The sequence below is a fragment of the Lontra canadensis genome, unplaced genomic scaffold, assembly GCF_010015895.1.
Source record: "Lontra canadensis isolate GAN:19392208 unplaced genomic scaffold, GSC_riverotter_1.0 scaffold113, whole genome shotgun sequence".
NCBI classification, from domain to species: Eukaryota; Metazoa; Chordata; class Mammalia; order Carnivora; family Mustelidae; genus Lontra; species Lontra canadensis.
This window is the reverse complement of record NW_022631107.1, coordinates 629,154-652,532: the sequence shown is the minus strand read 5'-3', so window position 1 is coordinate 652,532 and position 23,379 is coordinate 629,154. Positions and strand designations below refer to the sequence as shown.

The 23,379-nt window shown below is 39.3% G+C and overlaps 1 protein-coding gene across 2 annotated transcripts in view; it reads left to right on the top strand.

Annotated features, from left to right (window-relative positions):
- Positions 1-23,379, top strand: part of HABP4 (hyaluronan binding protein 4) — a 41,924-nt gene that overhangs the window by 8,834 nt on the left and 9,711 nt on the right. For both annotated transcript variants that reach the window (XM_032840443.1, XM_032840444.1), the window contains exons 3-5: positions 3,087-3,227; positions 3,450-3,518; positions 11,638-11,721. In XM_032840443.1, coding sequence (XP_032696334.1) covers positions 3,087-3,227; positions 3,450-3,518; positions 11,638-11,721 — 294 coding nt within the window. The remainder of the gene's footprint in view (positions 1-3,086; positions 3,228-3,449; positions 3,519-11,637; positions 11,722-23,379) is intronic.

Here is a 23,379-nt window from a genome sequence, read left to right as displayed (position 1 = left end):
TAGTCTACCTCTGTCTGGATACATTTTGACTATTTATTTGGCTCTTCCTGAAGTTTACTGCAGGTCATTCGAAGTCCGGGTTTTGAAAGAGATCACTTACTCAGATGTTTGTTTGTTTGTTTGTTTGTTTCTCCTCATAAAGAAGCGTTTTAAAGAATTGGGGTAAAATATACATAGCATAAAATCTACCATTTTAACCACTTATAAATGTATGACCATGCAGTGGCATTAAGTACATTCACACTGTTGTGCAACTGTCACCACTGTCCTCCAGAACAATTTTATCTTCCCAGAATGACACTCTGTTCCCAGTAAACACTAACTGCCCTCACTTTCCCCTCCATGAACTTCAATCCCTTTACCTGTAAAACAGGTACTCATGTCTTATAAAGGCTGTTGTTGAGAATGGATGACAGGGATGTAAGGCTGGGTCCTTGGCTGAAATGTTATTTTCCTTACTTTGGCTTGTGAATACATCACAAGTAAGGCTTCCTAACTAATGTACAGGATTTCTCAATGCTCACTAGCCTGTTTTAAAAAAAAAAAAAAGGATATGTTTTATTGTTCCAACTTTTAGTATATGTGCTGCCAACACGAGCACAAAGAGGATATATTTTATAATCAAGGGATCATAAAGAAGCAATTGAGAATATACTTAATTGGGGGTGGAGGTGTGGGTAATCTGTGGAGTAAGAAAAAAATGGTTCAAGGGATTAAAATAAACCAGAACACACAGTGCTATTTTAGGGTCAGTTTCAATCACTATTATATTTTAAATGACTTTGTATTTTGTTGGTTTCTGATCTAGATTTCATGTAAATTTAGACCTGATTTTGACTGTTGGCATTATTTTCCATGTATGTTTTGGTGTTTCGTTTCTTCTCAGTATTTAAGTAGAATTTTTTTTCTTTTATGGTCCTGTCCAACTCCCTTATTATCATTATTATTATTATTATTGGTACTTTGGTTTTGTCATTGTCTTAGAACTCTGCTCCACATATTTATCATAACATGTTATTGATTTTAGGATAGTCTCTATTTCAAAATTTTGTTTTGGGGCGCCTGGGTGGCTCAGTTGGTTAAGCAGCTGACTCGATTTCGGCTCGGGTTGTGATCTCAGGGTGGTGGGATCAAGCTCTGCGTGGGTTCCACATTCAGTGAGGAGTCTGCATGAGAGTCTCTCCCTCTCCCCTTCCATGCATCTTCTTCTTCTCTCTAAAATATATAAATCTTAAAAAAAAAAAAGGAATAAAATTTTTGTTTTGTCAGGTGTGGGGGAGGTGGGAGGCAGAAAAGCTAACCTGGGGAATTTATTTAGGATGATGTGTCTTGCAAGAGACTTGCATAAACTCTGCTCAGCAGGGAGCCTGCTTCCTCCTCTCTCTGCCTGCCTCTCTGCCTGCTTGTGATCTCTCTGTCAAATAAATAAATAAAATCTTTAAAAAAAAAAAAAAAGAGAGACTTGCATAAAGTTAATGATTAGTGATTCTGCATTTTTTAATCCTTTTGTATCTTTTTGCCCACTATCAGATAGTAGCTTTTTAATGTAACATTTCAGCCACAGCAGTAGACTGGAATATACCTCTGGTTTCAGTGCTTGAGTCACTGATGCCATTAGAGTTCAGTAAGTAATTGGTCATTTTAAATGTTTTTTAAGGCCTCTACAAATTAAAAAATATATAATTTATCTTATTCAAGTAAGGTTGTAATGATGAAAATGATATGGTCCTTCCTGCTGTAGCTTTGGTCCTCATAAACAATGACAGTGACTAGAGACATGGCCGAGAATGGGTGTTAGGAGCAGTGGGTGGGCGGTCAGGCCTTGGCGCCAGCAGAAGTGGCAGGGGAAGAAGGGGAGAGTGTAGAAGACAGCTGGTTCTTGGCTTTGGTATTTTTGTGCTGTGAGTTAGGGACCACAGGAGGAGCAAGGGGTCAGTGTGTGTCCCATATCTGCAGGGCCAGGGCATGGACAGAGGGTATGTCCAGGAAGTAACTGGCTTTGTGGCCTGGAATCAGAGACTTCAGTGAGAGACTCAGGGTCACATGTGTGAATGTCACATAGCAATAGCATGGAGATGAGGAAAATGTGTGCCGGAAATAGAAAGTCAGGAATGCAGGTACATGTAAGGACAATCAGGTATCCAGAAGAACGAGGCAGGCAGCTGCGTGTGGGGCACCAAGCCTAGTGAAATGAAAGGGGCGAGGTAATAGAACTGGTCCCTTTATGTGACTCTGGATGTTCCTGCCTGTAAGAAGTGGGATTGGGTAGCTGAGGAGCAAGGGGAATAGCTTGTGAATTTTGTACCCTCTTTCGGTATGACCTATTACAAAAATAATTTTTTAAGGACAAGCAGGGAAAGAGAAGCTAGCGAGGTCAGAGGAAAATTAACAGTCAGCGGTGTCAAATGATGAATAGGGGTCAGATGACATAAAGCCAAAAGTTGCTGTTCGCTTTAACAACAAAGAACTTCAGCTGTCCTTGGAAGTTTGTGTAGGGCGGTGGGGGTAGAACCGAGGTTGTTGCAGGTTAATGTTTTTGTCCCCAAAGGTCATTTACTCACTGGTTTTGTTTGGGAGATGGAGATTTGGGAGGGGGGTGTAATTTGAAGTTAAATTATTTCTGTTACACAGAACATTCCAAATTTAACACAAGTATTGATTATTAGAGGTGGAATGAATCTTAGAGTTTATCCTCATTTTATAAATGAGGAAACCAGATCCAGAGAAAGGGATGGCCTTCCACAATGAGACCTGCCCAGGACCGGCTTCTCTCCTCTGGCTTCCTCACCTAGCTGCTGTATGGGGCAAGTTAACTACCTCCTTTATGCCTCTTGTTTCCTTATCTGTGGACAATAGTTGTCTGCTGTAGTTCTGTTTTAGAGAATTAATGACTGTACGTGAAGGGCTCAGAACAGTGCTTCAGGTAGTAGTGTTCAGTACAAGTTAACTATTGCTTTATTATTCAAGCCACCATTCTTTCCAGTACGTTACAGCCATCATGTCCTTCTAGAATTATTTTTCTGAAAAGAGTCTTCTTAGCCCTTTCATCCAATTCATCACTTTTGATTCTACCTGTCTCTTTCTAGACCCCTTGACAGATTTGATCGAGACAGACCACCGAGAGGCCGGGGAGGCCCAAGAGGGGCCATGCGAAGCCGAGGCAGAGGTGGCCCCGGGAATAGAGCTTTCGACGGTTTTGACCAGAGAGGGAAACGAGATTTTGAGAGGTATGCAGGGAATGAGAAAACATCACTTCTCTGTAACTGCTGTTTTCGCTTCATGTTCTTGGTAATACATGACATGAATCTGTTTGTTTTGTGTTAATATTTAGTTGATTTTCTATAGTGTGCTCTTATTCCTGAGGGAGCTGATCCTGGGACAGCTTTTCTGATTTGGAGATTGACTGGAGACCACCTTCTAGTTTAAAGGAATATTCTTTCTTTCTCTAGAACAATCAGAACTGAAGACAACATGGGTGGATGTGGAGTTCGAACCTGGGGATCAGGTAAAGATACCAGGTACGGTGCAAATGTGTACCTTCTGTGAACCTACAATTAGGTGGAAATCTCTGGATCTTTATTTTCCTCATGAAAAGTAATCTCTGTTGTGCTTTCAGTGTCTTTGTACTTGTGTGCTATTAGGTAAGCATTTTAGGCTTTTATTTAGTGAGATGACTTTTTAAATCATGTTTGCTTTGTTGCAGTTAGATTTGAAAACTTCTTTTAAAGTTCTTTTACCATATTTTAGCCAGACAAGTTTGTACTTGCTGATACCCCAACACATGGCACTGTACATTTGCATAGACCTAGAAATGCTTTTTGAATTCCTGGATATTCTATACTTTATTTTTCTGTGACCTCTTCCAAGTTCTCGTATGCACTGCATCTTGATTTCATGAAATCATTTGCAGTTTGAAGCTCAGTAACAAGTTTCACCAAAGGTTCAAATCTCACATTTTTCTGAGGCTTCAGAGTGTCTCAGATCTGTGCTAGTTTTGCTGCTTAGAAGAGATTCTTGGTTCTGCTGTTCCTGTCATGTCATGGCTGCAGGGACAATGCCTTCCTGTGTCTGCAAAGCCTAAGCAGCAAGAGCTGCTAGGCAGTGCAAGATAAGGAAGGGGTCCCCCAGCGCATGTTGCGGGGCAGGCTTTCCACACGTTTGAAGGCTTGAGAGAATCCAGACTTCCACTTTTCTTCTTCTGAAGAATATAAGCTTTTTTCATAGATAGATTTTTCTGAAACTGTTGTCCTTAAAGACAAATGTACAAAACTATACTAAATGTAATATTACATGTGTTGCTGTTGCATATCTCTGTTGTCCTTGAGAGGAAAAAGATACTTGTTGAATGTTTCTCTCAGTATAGGGTTTCATAGGATCTTGATTATGAATCTTTTAATTTTGTTTATTTTACTTTGATAATATCTATTTTAAAAAGTAATACCTCTGCAGGGTGCTTACATGGCTAAGTTGGTTAAGCGGCTGCCTTTGGCTCAGGTCATGATCCAAGGGTCCTGGGATTGAGCCCTGCATTGGGCTCCCTGCTCAGCAGAGAGCCTGCTTCTCCCTCTCCCTCTGCCTGCTGCTCTGCCTACTTGTGCTCTCTCTCAGTCTCTCTAATATAAATAAATAAAAAAAAGTAATACCTCTGAGTCATCTGCTTTACCACCTTAGTTAATAACCATCACTCCAGGGGCACCTGGGTTGCTCAGTTGGTTAAGCATCTGGCTCTTGGTTTCAGCTCAGGTCACGATCTTAGAGTCCTGGGATCAAGTCCTGTGTCGGGCTCCCCCTCAGCAGAGGGTCTGCTTGTGGCTTCTATCCTTCTCCCTCTGTTCCTCCCCCATTCATACTCTCAGTCAGTCAGATTCTCTTCCCCTCTCGATAAATAAATCAATACTACCATTCTGTTTCCATGCAAACACTGGAACTTAAAATAATTTTGGCTTCAGGTGATCATGTTCTGGAGGCAGTCAGCACTGGTCTTATAACACAAGATGTAGTCAGGTGCCATGTGTGCTGCTGGTGGGCTGGCAGGTCCCGGTGCCAAAAGGACACACATCACAGGGCATTTTGGATTGGTTTGTGAGTTATTCAGCCAAAGCTCTGAGGTGGCAATAACTTGTCATTTAAAGATTTTTAGAGAATAGACTTGAATTTCTCATTTAATAAATGGAGAGATTGATTTTGATCATGAAAACAGTGTGGTACAGTGGAGTTATATGCTACTTGTGATTAATGAGAAAGGAGAAGAGGAGAGCCAAGCATAGTAAGGTTGTTCATGCTGGCAAAGCCGAACACTGCGGTGCATTGGAAGTTTAAGGGTTTGGGGGCACTTGGGTGTCTCAGTCGGTTGAGTGTCTGACTTGTGATTTTGGCTCAGGTCATGATCTCAAGTTTGAGATCAAGTCCTGAGTCGGGTCCTGTGCTCATTGGGCAGTCTGCTTGAGGTTCTCCCCCTCCGATTCTCTTCTGCCTCTCAAAAATGAATAAATAAATCTTAAAAAATTAAAAAAGTTGCTGTAGTTAGTATTCCTCCTTGAAGGCATTGGCAGTGCTAACTTAATTTATGGATAAGATGTTTTCAGAATGGTACAATGAGCCATTTCCAGTGTTACTGGTTTTCTTCAACAGTGTGACAGTGGGTGCCTGTGCTGAAAGTAGAATTTTCTCCATTTGTGGTAATTTTTAAAAAATCACATCAGATACCAGATATTTTCTTGTTACCAATTGAAACACACCCACAAAAGCGGTTTTCTGTAATGGTGCCTTCCAACTTTTATTTCAAAGAGCAAGATGGTCTTATGTAATAATCAACATTTGATTAAAATCTGTTCACTGTCATAGATTTGGGTAAGTGTGAAGTCTTAATTTGCACTAGATAACAAAGCCTTGAGGTGTTTAACTAATCGCTTTGTGGAATGTACTTGTGCATACAGGCATTTTCTGCGTTCATATAACTGAAGTCAAAATATACACATGGACCCCGGAGGGCCCTGTAAATCCAACATTGATTATCTACTTTCAACAAAATAACAGAATCCACCAACATAAATTGTTGTTAATTTTGAAACCCCATGGTTCTGCGGTTTTGGTCATATGGTTCTCTAAGAGGTGTAAGCACATTAGTTTTTTGTTTATTTAAATAATTTAGGTCAACACAGGAGGAAGATCTGTGATTTCTCTCCTTTTTTAAGATCAGCTGCTCAAGTTTAGGAAATGCTGGTATGTACATAGCCCTTTTATGAGTTTTAATTGTTGAAAGCTATGAGTTACCAATAAACCTATGGTTTTATCCCCTTGGTTTATTATGTTGTCAAGGGCATAAAGAGAAAGTTGGAGTAATTTGTGCTGCTACTGCTAGACTTTGGGGCTCTGGGTGCCAGAAGCTCCTATGACCCTGCCCAGGTCCAACTGATGTGCGGAGGCAGCCTCTGTGAAGGAGCCTCCATCAGGTAGAGCAGGAACCACGTCCTTCCAAACTCAGAGTGCATTTGATTTATGACCTTTTTTAAAAGTAAAAGTTAATTATTTGGAGTGCCTGCCTAGCTCAGTCAGAAGAACATGCAATTCCTGATCCCGGGGTCGTGAGTTTGAGCCCCGTGCTGGGTGTGGAGATTACTAAAAAAATAAAAATAAAAATGAAGAAACTTCAAAAAAATTAAGTATTCAATTCAGTATCTAAAAATTCATTTTTTTAAGTTTAGTACAATAGCTTTGGATGATGAATAAAAAAAGTTAAATGTAAAAAGTCAGTTTTGTTATTACAGTTCAATTTGTCTTTGCTTTTTATTTTTTTTAATTTTTTTTAAAAGACTTTATTTATTTATTTGACAGAGATCACAAGTAGGCAGAGGATGAGGCAGAGAGAGAGAGAGGGAGGAGGAAGCAGGCTCCCCGCTGAGCTGAGAGCCTGATGCAGGCCTTGATCCCAGGACCCTGAGATCTTGACCTGAGCTGAAGGCAGAGGCTTTAACCCACTGAGCCACCCAGGCACCCTGTCTTTGCTTCTTAAAAAATAGCTTATGTTGTGTTACTTTTTCCTTAATGGGAGATGAAAAAGTACTGGCATCTGTAGAGTATGAAATATTCCTTTCTTTCTTTTTTTTTTTTTTAGTATGAAATATTTCTAATGGATATACTTATATTGACTATTTTTAGCATTTCCCTGAACATGAAATTTCTTTTGCTGGGACTATTTTTTTTTTAAGTAATAATCATATAGGATTAATGTTAACATAAAAAGGAAAAATTAAGATCATGTGTATTAGAATTCAAGTTGTATCTCATTGTGCTATACTTTCTAATCTGTAGATTGTATTTCAATGTGATGATATATAAATTGATGTTTCAGAGCCTTATTTTTTTGGCACAGTTACTACCAGCCTGTTTGTATTCTGCACACTCATTATTGTGGAATGTTTCCATCATTTTCTAAGTTTGATACAGTATATTCTTGTGTATTGTGAGTCATTTGACACTTGTAGGTTGAGAATTTTTTAAAAATTTTTTATTGAATTATAGTTGACATACAGTATTCTATTAGTTTGAGGTGCATAACATAGGGATTATGTTATGATGAAGACATTATGATGAAATGCTTACCATATTAAGTGTAGTTACCATCTGTCACCACCATAAAAAATATTACAATATTATTTTCTATATTCTCTATGCCGTACTTTTCATATCCATGACTTAATTATATTATAGCTGGAGTTTATGCCTTTTAATCCCCTTCACATATTTCACCCATCCTTCTTCACCCCATGCCCCTACTGCAACAGCCCATTTGTTCTCTGTATTTATGAGTCTCTTTTTCTTCATTTGTTTTGTTTTTTAGATTACACATGAGTGAAATCATATGGAATTTGTCTTTCTCTGTCTCACTTACTTCACTTAGCATAATACCTTCAGGTCCATCCATCTTGTCATGAATGACAAGATTTTATTCTTTTTTATGACTAAGTCATATCCCACTGTACATATATAGGACATCTTCTTTATCCATTCATCTATCAGTGGGCACTTAGATTTCTTCCATGTCTTGACTATTGTAAATAATGTGGCAGTAAACATAAGGGTGCATGTCTCTTTTAAAATGTATCTTTTGGGGCACCTGAGTGGCTCATCCGGTTAAGCATCTGCCTTTGCTTGAGGTCATGATCCCAGAGTCCCGGATCAAGCCCTGCTTTGTGGGCAGTCTGCTTCTCCCTTTGCCCCTCACCCTGCTGTGATCTTGCTCTCTCTCTCAAATAAATAAATAAAATTAAGAAAAAAATTTAAAAATAAATAAATTCATCTTTTGGGGCACCTGAGTGGCTCAGTTGGTTAAGCGTCCGACTCGTGATTTTTGACTCAGGTTGTGGGATTGAGCCCTGCATCAGGCTGCACACTTGGTGGGGAGTCTGCTTGGGATTCTTTCTCTCCCTCTCTCTGCCTCCCTGCTTGCATGCACACTCACTCTCTCAAATAAATGATCTTAATAAATAAATAAAGAAAATAAATAAAATTTATCTTTTCTTTGTGGAGAGCCCAAAGTGGCATTGCTGGATCATATGGTAATTCTATTTTAATTGTTTGAATAACCTCCATACTCCATACACTATGTGTTTGCCATAGTGGCTGCACCAATTCACATTCCCGCCAGCAATGCACAAGGATTCCCTTTTCTCCACACCCTCAGCAACACTTGTCATTTCTTGTCTTTTTAATACTAGCTGTTCTGACTGGTGTGAGATAATATCTCATTGTGGCTTTGATTTTTGCATTTCCCTGATGATGAGTGATGTTGAGCATCTTTTCCTGTGTCTGTGGCTGTCTGTATGTCTTTGGAGAAATGTCTAGTCAACTCCTCTGCCTGTTTTTAAATTGTACTGTTAGTTTTTTTTGGTGTTGAGTTGTGTGAGTTCTTTGTATATTTTGGATATTGACCCCCTTTCAAAGATCTTCTCTCATTCAGTTGGTTGCCTTTTCATTTTCTTGATGGTTTCTTTCATTGTGCTAAGATTTTTATTAAGTTTTAAGTAGTCCCAATAGTCTATTCTTGCTTTTGTTTCCCTTGGCTGGGGAGACAGATACAGAAAAATATTGCTGAACAGATGTCCAGGAGTGTACTGCCTATGGTTGGTTTCTTTCTTTATTTCAGAATTTTATGGTTTCAGTTTCTACATTTAGGTCTTTAATCCATTTTGATTTTATTTTTGTGTCTGATGTAAGGAAATGGCCCACTCTCAGCCTTTTGCATGTAGCTGTCCAGTTTCCCAACACCACTTGTTGAAGAGGCTGTCTTTTCCCCATTTATGTTCTTGCCTCCTTTGTCGTAGACTGGTTGACCATGTAAGCATAGGTTTAGTTCTGGGCTCCCTTCTTTTGCATTGATCTATATCTTTATTATTGTGTCAGTACTGTACTGTTTTGTTATTACAGTTTTGTAGCATAGTTTGGAATGTGGGATTGTGGTATCTTCAGATTTGTTCTTCTCTCAGGAGTACATTGGCTATCTGGGGTCTTTTGTGGTTCTATACACGTTTAGGATTATTTGTTTTAGTTCTGTGAAAAATACCATTGGCATTTTGATAGGGATTGCATTGAATCTGTAGATTGCTTTGAGTAGTGTGGACATTTTATTTTTTTTAAAGATTTTATTTATTTATTTGACAGACAGAGATCACAAATAGGGAGAGAGGAGGAAGCAGGCTCCCCGCCGAGCAGAGAGCCCGATGTGGGGCTCGATCCCAGGACCCCGAGATCATGACCCGAGCCGAAGGCAGAGGCTTTAACCCATTGAGCCACCCATGTGCCCCAGTGTGGACATTTAAACAATTTTAATTCTTTCAATCCATGAACAAGAGTATCTTTTCATTTATTTGTATTGTCTTCAATTACTTTTATCAGTATCTTGTAGTTTTCACAGTACAGGTCTTTCATCTCCTTGATTCAGTTTATTCATAGGCATTTTATTCTTTTTAATGCAGTTGTAAATGGGATTATTTTTGTAATGTCTGTGCTGATTCATTCTTACTATATAGGAATGCAACAGATTCCTGTAACTTTACTGAAATCATTTATTAGTTCTAATGGTTTTTGGTGAGTAATTTAGGGTTTTCTATATAATCATGTCACCTACAAATAGTGTCAGTTTTATGTCTTACTTATCTCTATGCCTTTTATTTTTTTCTTGTCTGATTGTTGTGGCTAGGATTTTAAGAACTATGTTGAATAAAAGTGGTAGGAGTGGACATCCTTGTTTTGTTTCTGATCTTAGAGGAAATATTTCCAGTTTTTCACCATTGAGTATGATATTAGATGTGAGTTTTTCATATATGGCCTTTATTATGTTGAGGTATTTCTGGTTTTATATTGTTGTGACCAGAAAAAGATGCTTGATATGATTTCAGTCTTTTAAATTCATTGATACCTATTTTGTGGTCTAACGTGTGATTTATCCTGGAGAATGTTTCATATGCACTTGAAAAGAATGTATATTCTGTTACTTGGGGATGGTTTGTTCTGTATCTGTTAAGTCCATCTGACCTAATGTGTCTTTCAAAGCCACTGATTGATTTTCTGTCTGGATGATCTATCCATCAATGTAAGTGGGGTGTTAAAGTCTTATACTATTACTGTATCACTATCAGTTTCTCCCTTTATGTCTGTTAACATTTACTTTGTGTGTTTAGGTGCTCCTGTGTTGGGCGCATAGACATTCATAGTAGTTACACTGTCTTCTTGGATTGATCTCTTTGTAATGATTGATCTCTATGTAATACTCTTCTTTGTCTCTTGTTAGAGTTTTGTTTTAAAGTCAATTTTGTCTGATATAAATATTGATACCTCAGCTTTTTTTTCTTCTTCTTCTTCTATTTGCATGGTAAATATTTTTTCCATCTCTTCATTTTCAGCCTATGTTTGTCTTTAGGTCTGAGTGAGTCTCTTATAGGCAGAATATAGATGGGTCTTGCTTTTTCATCCATTCAGTCACCACCTTATGTCTTTCACTGGAGCATTTAGTCCATTTACATTTAAAGTAATTATTGATAGATATGCATTACTGCCATTTTGTTAATCATTTCCTGCTTGTTTTTTAAATTTCTTCTCTTTTCCTTTCTTTGTTACTTTCTTCCCTTGTGATTTGATGACTTTCTTAATATTTTGTTTGGATTCTTTTCTCTTTATTTTTTGTGTATCTATTACAGGTTTTTGGTTTGTGATTACCATGAGGTTCATATATAACATCCTATGTATTTGGCAGACTGTATTGTGGATGGTCGCTTAAATTTGAACACATTCTGAAAGCACAGGTTGAGAAATTTTATGGCCTCTGCTAATACTTGGAATTTCCTAGGACGTTAGGGGTTTTTAAATAATTGTTGTGGTCATTTATAATCTGTATTTAATTTTAGGCCATTCATAGAAACTTCTATTTCTAAAAGTACTTTCCACACTTTTCAAGTAATTTCAGTGGATTAGCAATTTTCTCTTGATTTTGATGTGGATTACCTATGTGTGTATATAATTCCTTGAATGGTATTTACTTAAGAAAAAGGGATATTGAAATGTATTTTTTCTGTCTTGAATATATAAGAGCACTGATGTAAGCATATTTGTGTGACCAGAACAATTCTCACTGCTTTTCAGTGACGCGGAGCCGACTGCACCAATGGAAGAGACCACAGCAGCGGAAGAGTCCCCGGGCCCCCTGGAGGAGGAGTCTCCAGCCAAGTAGGTATTTTGTTTATTTTCCCCATGGGTGGTTGTTGGTCTTTTTCTTAACGATTTCGATTTCTAAGAGTCCTTCACAGAGCAGGAAGCTCACCTTTTATTATATCACAGAAAGTTGATCTTGATGTATTAATGAATAATGGAACTCATTAATAATTCAAATAATCTAATGGCTGATTATTAATGATAACTAATGAGTTAAATTTAGGTATTCCAGTCAGTGCCCACAACCACTTTTTCATCAGCAGCTTGTACTGTAATTAGTCTTCCTCTTATCAGGACCCTCATCTTTTGTCCCTTTATTCTCTGAGTCCATCCTCCCTCTTGTCTTCATGGAGCTTGGGTCCTTGAAACACCTCTAGCATCCTTGCCCAGTCCTTAAACCCTCTTGGCCTTGGATCTTTCGTTATGCCTTGCTAGCAAAACCTGCCTCCTGGGTAACCGCTAGCTGTCTGCCTTCTCTCTCCGTGAACACTCAGGCTGAGCGCTGCAGCTTACAGAGCAGAGCCAGCAGGAACCCCTGTAAATTCTCAATCCCCTACATTCTGAAATGAGCCCTCAACACTGCCCAGCAGTCCTCTCTCCTTGGGCTCACTCTTTCTCCCACCATCTCCAATGATCAGTTCCATCCTTCGTGTCTCCTCGAAACCTTGACATTGCCCCTATTTCCCCCTCCCCTCTCCTTCCCTTACCCACACCTCCTCTTTCATTTTCTGGATACAACTTTGCCTCCTGTGTCACACAGAAATTGGGAGCCATCAGATGGGAACTTCATCATCCTTCCATTCTGAAAGGTACAAACTGGCCTGCCCCGGCATGCCTCCGAGCCTCCTTCCCTCACGGTAAGATAAAGGCACCATTTCTCCTGCCACTTGGTCAGGCTCAGAATCCTGTTTCTGTGGAGAAACCTCACCCTATCAGCAACCTCCTCCCACTTTGGTCTTCATCAACAGTTTAAACGTGCTCAGCATCTCCTATTTTACATTTCTACTCTTGCCCCACATTCTCATTCAGCTACCTTTCTCAGGGTTGTATGTACTCTTTCTTCATTTCCTCTCTTCTCACTTAAGCCTCATTTCACTCCAGGTCTGGCTCTGTGCCCATTGCCCTTTGGAAACTGTCACCACATGTCTCCCCACCTAACAGATATTTCCATTGGTGTCTTTCTTGACCTGTCAGAGCATTTGGCTTCATTGATTTCTTCTTAAGCTTGCGTTCCCTAGTTTCTGTGATCGCTGTACTCTTCTGGTTTTCCTTCTGTCTCTTAGCTCCTCCTTTACAGACTCATCCTTGTCTTTCTGTCTTTTAAAATGCCGAGTTCTTCAGGGCTCTGCCACAGGCCCTCTCTTTAGTGTCCTTTATAGAATCCCACGTACCCCTGCAGCTTCAGTCATCATTTATGTGCGGACTCCAGACTCTGTCTCTGGCTCCCACCTTCGGCATGGGCTCCTGGTGTGTGTGTCTAGCTGCCTACTCTGGACACCTCACCTCCCTGTGACTATTGCAGATGCTCCTCCTGTTCCACGTGTCCAAGAGAGTTCCAGAAACCTCTGTTCTCATTAGGTGTTTCCATCTTGGGGAACAGCCTGTCGCCATCCATCCAGTTGCACAAATCAGAAACCTGGGAGTCATCCTTGAGACTTCTTTCTTCTTGACCCCCTTTCTTCCCCTGAATGCAGTCTGTCACCCTGCCCTGGTGATAGGTACCTTCTCATCTCCTCTCATCTCCACTCCTCACCATCCTGTCATCCGATCTGTCACCACAGCTCCTGATGGGGTTTCCTTCTTTCTCACCTTCGACTAGCCGTTTCACACTAGCATTCTGGTTGTCATGTCCTCACCCCTGGGGCAAGACCCCAGTGGCTCACTGTTCCTTTCCTGCCCCTTGATATGTATGACCTTTACAGTCCTCCATGGAGGGAGGACTGTCCCCCTCAGAGTCCTCAAGTGCAGCTGCTCATGCGCCTTCTGTGGGTTCAGCACATGGCCCCATGTGGTGTCCTCAAGCACCTTTCTTCTGCCGCTGCCCCTGCCCCACACAGGCCAGAGTGCTTCTGCAAGTGCTGTGGTCCGTTTTTTTTCCCGTCTCACCTCCAGACCCCCTTCACACTTCACCGATTTAACTCTTGTTCTTCAGCTGCCTAGAGGCAAGGTGTCCAGTGGTTAAGAGCACAGACCCCCGGCCAGTGTGTGGGTTCACATCCCAGCTCTGCCACTTACTAGTTTGGGCAAGTTATATATTCTCTCTGTGCCAGTAATCTTCATGTGTAAAATGGGAGTAATAACACTACCTACATCTTAGCTTTGTTACAACGACTGGTTGGGTGTGTGTTTGTGTCACGGGGGCCCTGGCATGTAGTTAATGCTGTACAAATATCTGCTGTTATTATTCTCCTTATTGCAAGAGAAAAGTGCCACAATGATGATCATGAAAGCTGTTAACTTACTATTTGGAACAACTAAGAAGTGTATTGAATTAAAGAAATAAATTAGCAATACAAATATTTAGTCAGCTAACTAAGGAAGTAGATTAACAGTTAATCTCCTGTTAACTGGGGAACAAGTGAGCTAACTAGACACTTTCAGGAAAAATAGATCTTTTTTTGAGCCAAAAAACCACTTATACAAATTCGGGCTATGTAAGGCAGAATGATAGTCAATGATAGCATAACTCTAATCTATGGAATTGGTTGAGGTACTCTAGCTTTCATAATATTAGACAAAATAACTCAGTTGGTTACTCTGAAAGACAAAATACTACTTAGTGATCTGGGGGCAGTCTCACTGTCTGCAGGATCCTAGCAGAGCTAGCTGCCACACCCCCCTCTCCCTCTCTCCTCTGCTGACTGCAGCAGACAGACAGTGTCTATTTCGAACTGCAGGGGCTGGGCTGTGGCTAAGCCACGTGGCCGTATGCTGGCCCACTGTGCTGTCAAGTTCTTGTTTCTGCACTGCCCAGTCAAACTTTAAAATTATCACTACGTTTCCTAATAATAACAGTTTTTTGATAACTTTCAAAATCAGGTTTGTATTTGAGAAGTACATCCGATAGCAATGATGCTGTCTGATCGCTGCTGTATCTGAAAGCTGAGCTCACACTTGGGCTGTCAGCACTCAGCCAAAACGAATATTCAGCACACTTGTCAGTTTAGAATTTCCTGATAGATTAAAGTACCCTCACTTATGCTCAAACATACACCCCAAAGAACATATATTTTCCTCAGATTGGACACATTTTGTTGACAGATGTGCTGTGCCCGTCCTTTTCTTCCTTCCCTCCTTCCTCCTTTCGTCACGGAAGTATTACGTGTCCATTATCACATGGTGTTCTGTCTGAGGATGTTTGTGACGACGTCTTGGGAGTATTTTGCTACAAGACTATAAGAATAAATCTAACATTTATAGAGCATTTGCTGTGTGCCAGGAGCTGCTCTAAATGCTTCCATGTCTGAACTCCTTAACCCTTTGCTGCCCCTCAGTGAAGGAGAAGACACTGTTGCTGACGTCATGGAGAGACATAGAGGTGAAAGGACCTGCTAAGCATCGTAGAGCTAGCATTCAAATCAGATGTTGTCGGACATCCATGCTCTTACCTGTAGGGGTGGTAGGAATGGTTGAAAAGTGCTGTGTACACCAGTTTGCTCTGAAGAACTGAAAAAGGGGAAGATGTTGGTTCTGTGAACAGAGGAAGGGCTGGCTAGGGTGGCTGAGGACTTCCCTCTTCAGTAATATGGAACAGTGCTCCCTTCCTTAAAAGTGAAAAAGCCCTTATGAAAACAGAATGTTGAGGAAGCATCATTACAAAATACCTGCAATGGAATATTTTTCATTGTAGTTTGTTTCCAAGTATTTTGTGCTTAGACAGTGAAGAGTGTTATGTGTTGAATTTTCTTAAAGCCAGAAAACAGCTCTTTGAAATGTTTATGGCAAATTTCTGAGGCGCTCACAAGTTAGCATCAAATTCACTTCCCTTTCAGAACTAGCTTGGAAGGAAGGAAGAGGTACTGCTTGTATGTTAGGTTAAATCCACTTGTCCTGGTTAAGTACTCAGTTAATCAAGTTTTATTTCCAGAACCCACTTTTTTTCTGTTCCCTGCACTCTTTCATATATTGAGGTGAAAAGGTATTGCCTGAATGGCTATTTGGATGTTTGTTGTTATGTATGTTTTCTCTGCCCTCTTATTCCCTAAAGAGCACTGAGTCTGAGTCTGGGCTTAGGAGACAGAATGAGGGATATGAAACTCTGTGACCTCTGCCTCAGTTTTCTTACCTGTAAAATGGAGTTATTAATTGGATCTAACTCATGGGATTAATTATCATGACCAAATTAATGTAAAGCACATTGAATAGCATCTGGCACCTAGTAAGCACACAGTAAATGTTAGCTCTATTCTATAATTTCACCCATATAGCAACAAATGTTTATCAAATTTTCATGTAGCATTATTCACCATATAAATTGCAGGTTAGACCACCTTATATCTGTAAGCAGCTTTGATGGAAAATCATCTCCCAAAATTTTTGATAATGTACCAAGAACTGTGAAGGTCTTTGAATTCATCAAAAGGTGGCGGGGAGGGAGGGGTGTTAAATTTAGAGTGATAGCAATTACAATGCTTTTATAACTATTAGAAATATAGCCACTTTCGTCCCTCCTGGAACCAAGGGATTAATTATACATTTCTTCCTGTTGAAAATCCAGTCTGCTAAAACTGCCAGTAAAAACTGCATTTGGTGCCAATCCAGAGAGCAAATGGGATCTGCCTCACAGAACTTTCATATAATGGGTTTTTTGTAATAATTTGTAGTCAATAGAGAATAAGGTTAAGGAGCCTGTCCTTGGTGATTTTCTACATCTCCCAACATGGCTTGTTGCAGTGACAGATGGTAAAGGAGGACGCTTTGGGAACATCTGTACATACACATGAATGGTGTGCAGGGTGATCGCTTTCAAGGAGGGGAGCACTTGCTGCAAATGCTCTCTTCTGAGCTCCACTGTTTGCTCCACTTTGGGTGTCTGTGTATCATTTAAAGATTGCATTTCTCATATGCCTTACCCTTTTTTGTTGTAGCCCTTCATGCTTAGATATGATGTTCTTTAAGACAAACAGAAAAAGTATTCCTTTTGTGGTCTTAACACAAGGTCTGTTCTTACTGAACTTTTTGGAATTTATAAATTTGTATTAGGGCATCTGAGTTGTGATAGAATCCTCAGATTCATTGTGTCAGTTTTAGAAATCAGAACTAGATTATAGTCTATAATCAGAATAGCATTATAGAAATGCATTTTATTGGGGTGCCTGCCTGGGTGGCTCAGTGGGTTAAGCCTCTGCTTTTGGCTCAGGTCATGATCCCAGGGTCCTGAGATCGAGCCCCACATCAGTCTCTCTGCTCAGCGGGGAGCCTGCTTCCCCCTCTCTCTCTGCCTGCCTTTTTGCCTACTTGTGATCTGTCAAATAAATAAATTTTTAAAAGTGAGTTTTATTGATTTCCTAATTCTGTCACAAGTAGCCTAAAGGATCTTTATGAATCCTTAACATTTTTTTATTTTTAGATCCGTATTAGAGATTATGTTATAGAAAGATGTGTATAAAAAATTGTACAATGAGCTTCCAACTAAGTTATTTGTCTTAGACTTTATCAAATCATGGTCATTCTTGTTTCATATATATCTCTATCCATTTCCTCTTCCCCCCAGGATATCATATATCATTCTTAGATGCTTCAGAGTGTTATATCTAAAAGTCTACTCTTTTTTTGTTGTTTTGTTTAAGATTTATTTATCTGAGAGAGAATGATTATGGGGGAATGGGCAGGGGGAGAGGGAGAGAGTCTTAAGCAGACTCCCTACTGAGCACAGAGCCCGACAACATGGGGCTAAGTCTCACAACCCTGAGCCAAAACCAAGAGTCAGACACTTAACCAACTGTGCCACCCCAGTGCCCCTAAAAGTCTACTCTTTTTAACTGGAATAGTGTTACATCCTATCTAAAGTTTTTAACCATTCCTTAAATATCTGGGCAGGGGGCACCTGGGTGGCTCAGTGGGTTAAGCCTCTGCCTTCGGCTCAGGTCATGATCCTGGGGTCCTGGGATCAAGCCCCGCATCGGGCTCTCTGCTCAGCAGGGAGCCTGCTTCCCTTCCTCTCTCTCTCTGCCTGCCTCTCTGCCTACTTGTGATCTCTCTCTGTCAAATAAATAAATAAAAATCTTAAAAAAAAAAAAAAATAAATATCTGGGCAGTTTGTCAGTTTCTCTGATTGTCTCAAAACCTCTTTTTAAAACAATTTGTTTGAATTAATACTGAAATATACATCTCAGTGGGTTTATTTCTTACCTCTTTTTAAAACTGTACTATTGGGCACCTGGGTGGCTCAGTTGGTTAGGCGACTGCCTTCGGCTCAGGTCATGATCCTGGAGTCCCGGGATCGAGTCCCACATTGGGCTCCCAGCTCCATGGGGAGTCTGCTTCTCCCTCTGACCTTCTCCTCATTCATGCTCTCTCTCACTGTCTCTCTCTCAAAATAAATAAATAAAATGTCTAAAACCATACTATTGAGAGACGGTTCACACCCAGTGAGTGACCTATGTTTAGTATGTGTACAGTCTCACGAGCCTTGACATCCATCTGTACTTGTAAAACCATCACCATAACCAAAATGATGAACATGTTCATTAACCCAAAAAGGTTCCTTTTATCCTTTGTCATCCCTCCCTCCTGCCCCTTTTCCCCAGGCGGCCAGTGATCTCCTTTTTGTCACTGAAGATTAGTTTGCAGTCGCTACAGTTTTCTGGAAATGGCATCATCCACCATGTATTCTTTTTTGCCTGTGTCCTTACACTGAGCACACTTACGCGATACATCCGTGTTGCTGCAGGTACAGTGTCCAGCAGTATACCCTGTACAAGCAGACTGTGGTTTCTTTACCTGTCTACCTGCTGGTCATTTGGGTTGTTTCCAGTTCTCACTCCTACAAGTGAAGCTGCTGTGAACGAACAATTTGTGTATAAGTCTTTCTGGGATATACATTTTCATTTCTCCTTTGTAAACGCTGAGGAGTGGAATGGTTGGACTACATGGCCAGGTGATTATATATAACTTTTTGAGAAACTGACAAACTCTTTTCTAAGGTGGTTGTTCCAGTTTTTATGATTTTTAGCCATTATAATAGGTTTATATCTCATTGGGGTTTTAGTTTGTTTTTCCCTATTGACTAATGATGTTAAAGTAACTTTTTACGGGTTACTTGCTATCTGTATATCTTCTTTAATAAAGAGTGTTGAAATTGCCCATTTTATAACTGTTTTCTTATTACTGTGTTTTGAGAATTCTTCATATATTCTGGATTTAGGTACTCTATCAGATAAATGATTTGCAAATATTTTCTCCCAGTCTGTGGCCTGTCTTTTCATTCTCTCGACAGTTTCTTTTGAAGAGCAGCAGTTTTTAATTTTGATGAAGTGTACTTTTTATCATCTTTATCTTTTGTTGATCTGCTTTTGGTCTCAAATCTAAGAAGTCTTTGCCCAATTTAATATCACAAAGGTTTTCTCCTGTAAGTTTAATAATTTGGGTTTTTTATATTTAGGTCTGTGATCCATTTTGGGTTGATTTTTTTTTTTTAAGATTTTATTTATTTATTTATTTGGCAGACAGAGATCACAAGTAGGCAGAGAGGCAGGCAGAGAGAGAGGAAGGGAAGCAGGCTCCCTCCTGAGTAGAGAGCCCGATGCGGGGCTCGATCCCAGGACCCTGAGATCATGACCTGAGCTGAAGGCAGAGGCTTAACCCACTGAGCCACCCAGGTGCCCTTGAGTTGATTTTTGTATACAGTGTGAGGTAGAGATCAAAGTTCCTTTTTTTTTCTTTTTTTTAAAGCATATGTATATCTAGTTATTATAGAACATGAAGCACCATTTTTAAAGAAATCAGTTGCCCATGGGACGCCTGGGCGTTCTGATCTCATCATCTATACTTCCTACCCAATACAAAATAGCTCACACAAGAGTCATTTTTCCAAAGAGATCCATTTCCCCTTAATAGAATATGGGAGTTGGAGAACACAGTCTGAGCACTAGGGGTGCTCCGCTACTAGGTTCTTGATTGTTTCTAGGACATTTAAGTATATAGAGCTAAGAAATACACACACACACACTTTTTAGATAAAATATGAGTTTATTCATTATTTCCATTTGAAATCTAAGACTACAAGTTTTTAGTGAAGTTTTCTTACATTTGTTTCTTTTTTACTTCCATGCTGAAAATCCCAGTTGTCAGTAACATCACTCACTTGCTACTCACATAAGTAACAAACAACATTACCAATGTTGTGTCCAATAATATGATTACTAAAAAGTTATATAGAGGGAAATGAGTAATCAAAGTAACCAAAGGGAAATGAGTAATCACTTTAGTTTCTCTGGATGGTTATATCACCAACTTGATAAACATTAGGCTACCTTGATTAATTTTGTTTTCAAATTTTAGAGATTGAATTTTAACTTAAATCTAATTTTATAATTATATAAAACGTTGGTGTTTCCAAAGTTCAGTCTGATAAAACACTACACTTTCCAGCTAGCTTCTATCTGTGTTCTTTCTCTGGCCTATATTATAATTTTTAAAAATAAAACCTATGTGTATACAGGTTTCCCCTGCTATCTGAAAGTAGGGCATTCCTTTGAAACATTTTGTAGGCCAAAATGGCATAAAACAAATAAGTGAGTACCATTAATTTATATTAAAAGTTTTCTGAGCATTCCTAGGCTCCAAAATTAACTGCTTGGGCTTTTCTAATACTTTAAGACACATCTTGCTAACAGATGCACAGTAGAAATTGAGATAAAGCACGATGCTCCCAGACACAGTTTAAAGCTGTCCACTTGATGCTGAGATAGACTGAGTGGAGTTCCCGGGCAATGAGTTTGCTGAGGCTCCTCTCGCTGCTCAGGATACACTCTGCCTAACCGCACAATAAAAGCTGAATACTATTTTTCACTTTTTTGCCTTTTCTCATAAAAGCAAAAGTCCTCTTTGGATTTTTTTCGGTTTGCAGAGACTGGTGTTGAGGTGGGCTTTTGTAAAAGCTTAATGTGAACTTCTAGAAAGTGGGGGATACTTGATACATTTGTACGTCTCACTATTTCTTAGGTGAATGGTAAGGTACGTTCCACTTTGCTATTTCATGAACATACCCAGGAGATGCTCTCCAGCAATATATAGAGATAGAGAGTCTTCATGTTTACTATCCATAATTTTTCTACCAAATTTCTCTCTAGATGAGTTTGGGTTGTTTCCACTGTTTTGCTATTATAGATTCTTATGCATGCATATATATATATATATATATATATATACATATGTATATATATATATATATATAGTGTGTGTGTGTTTGTGTGTGTGTGTGTGCGCATTCATCATTTTAACAAATGCATATACTTGTGGAACCCAAACTCGTCCATCAAGATACAGAATATTACCACCGTGCCAGAAAGTTCCCTCATGCTCCTTCAGAGGCAACCACTGCTTTGATATCTTTTCTACCATTTGCTTGATATTTTAAAGTTACTTTATAAATATGCCTGTTTTGGATGCTCTATGATTAGGTTTCTCTCTTGATTTCTCTAATAGTTTTCATGTCATATGAAAACTATAACCTAGGTCCTATAACCTAGGACTGTAAGTTACATTAGCCCTTCTGTGAAGGTATTATATATAGATTTGATTGCCTTCCCACTCATCACCTAATTTTTTTTTTCTTTTAAAGTTTATTGAGATATGATATCCATACTATAAAATTCAACCATTTAAACTGTACAAGTCAATGGTTTGGGGTATATTATGTTATTAATTTTTTTAAATGGTGGTAAAACATATATAACATAAAAAACCACCATTTTAACCATTTGTAAGTGTACAGTTTAATGGCATTAATTCCATTCACACTGTATGCAACTTTTACCACCATCCATCTCCAGAACACTTTCATCCTCACAAATATAAACATTGTATCCATGAAATAATAAATCCCCATTCCTCCCTCCCCTTAACCCCTGGTAACCTCTATTCTTCTATATCTCTATGAATTTGCCTATTCTAGGCACCTCATATAAGTGGCATATTGTATTTGTCCTTTTGGGTCTGACTTATTTCACTTAGCCTTATGTTCTCAGGTTCATCAATGCCATAGGATGTATCAAGGCTTCATTTCTTTCTTTTTCATGTTTTCTTTTTGGTGCTAAATGCATGTAACATAAAGTTTTCAATTTTAATCATTTTAAAGTGTATAACTAAGTGATATTTACTGCATTCACAGTGTTATGCAGCCATTACCATTATCTATTTCCAGAACATTTTCATCACCCTGTACCCATTAAGCAGTCCTTCCTTGGCCTCCCTGCCTCCAGTCCCTGGGGGCTACTAATCTGCTTTTTGTCTCTATGAATTTGCCTTTTCTGGATATCCCATATAAATGGAATTGTACATAAACTTCCTGTGCCTGGTTTATTTAGCATGAGGTCTTCAAGGTTTATTTGTGTTGTAACATGTATCAATGCTTCATTTCTTCTTATAGCCAAATAATTTTCCATAGTATTAGATATACCACATTTTGTCTATTAATCAGTTGATGGTCATCCAAGCTGTTTCCACTTTGGTGATTGTGAATAAAGCTGCTGTAAACAGCATTATTGAATTGCCGTATGTGGCACCATTTGTATTTTCACATGGGCATATGTTGTCATTTCTCTTGGGTATACATCTAGCAGTGACATTACTAGGTCAAATGGTAACTCTAGATTACATTATTAAGGATTTGCCAGACTGTTTCCTTCCTTCCTTCCTTCTTTCCTTCCTTAAGATTTTATTTATTTATTTGACAGAGAGAGACACAGTGAGAGAGGGAACACAAGCAAGGGGAGTGGGAGAGGGAGGAGCAAGCTCCCCGTTGAGCAGAGAGTGCGATGTGGGGCTTGATCCCAGGACCCTGAGATCATGACCTGAGTTGAAGGCAGACTCTTAAAAGACTGAGCCATCCAGGTGCCCCTGCCAGACTGTTTCCCAAAGTGGCCACACCATTTCATATTCCCAAGTTCCAAGATTCCAAGTTCTCCACATCTTCACCAGCACTTGTTAAATGTCTTTTTTTATCCTGATGATCCTACTGAGTGTGGAGTTGGGTATAAGTCATTGTGGTTTTGATTTACATTTCCCTGATGGCTAATGATATTGAGCATCTTATTGGCTATTTTTAAATATTCTTTGGAAAAATGTCTATTCAGAGCCTTGCCTATTTTTCAGTTGGGTTATTTCTCTTCATTGAGTTGTAAGAGTCCTTTTTGTATTCCAGACATAAGTCCGTTATCAGATATATAATTCGCAAATATTTTCTACTGTTCCATGGGTTTTTTTTCACTTTCTTAATGGTGTCCTTTGCAGCACAAAAGTTTTCAGAAGTTTTGGTGATGTCCAGTTAATCCACTTTCTCTTTTGTTGCATATACTTCTGGTGTCACCACTGCCTAATCTAACTAAGGCCATGGATATTTATGCCCATGTTATCTTCTAAGGGGTTTGTATGTCTAACTCTTATATTTATGTAAATGTGTGAGGTAGGGGTCCGACTTCCTTCTTTTGCGTGTGGATATCCTGTTTTCTC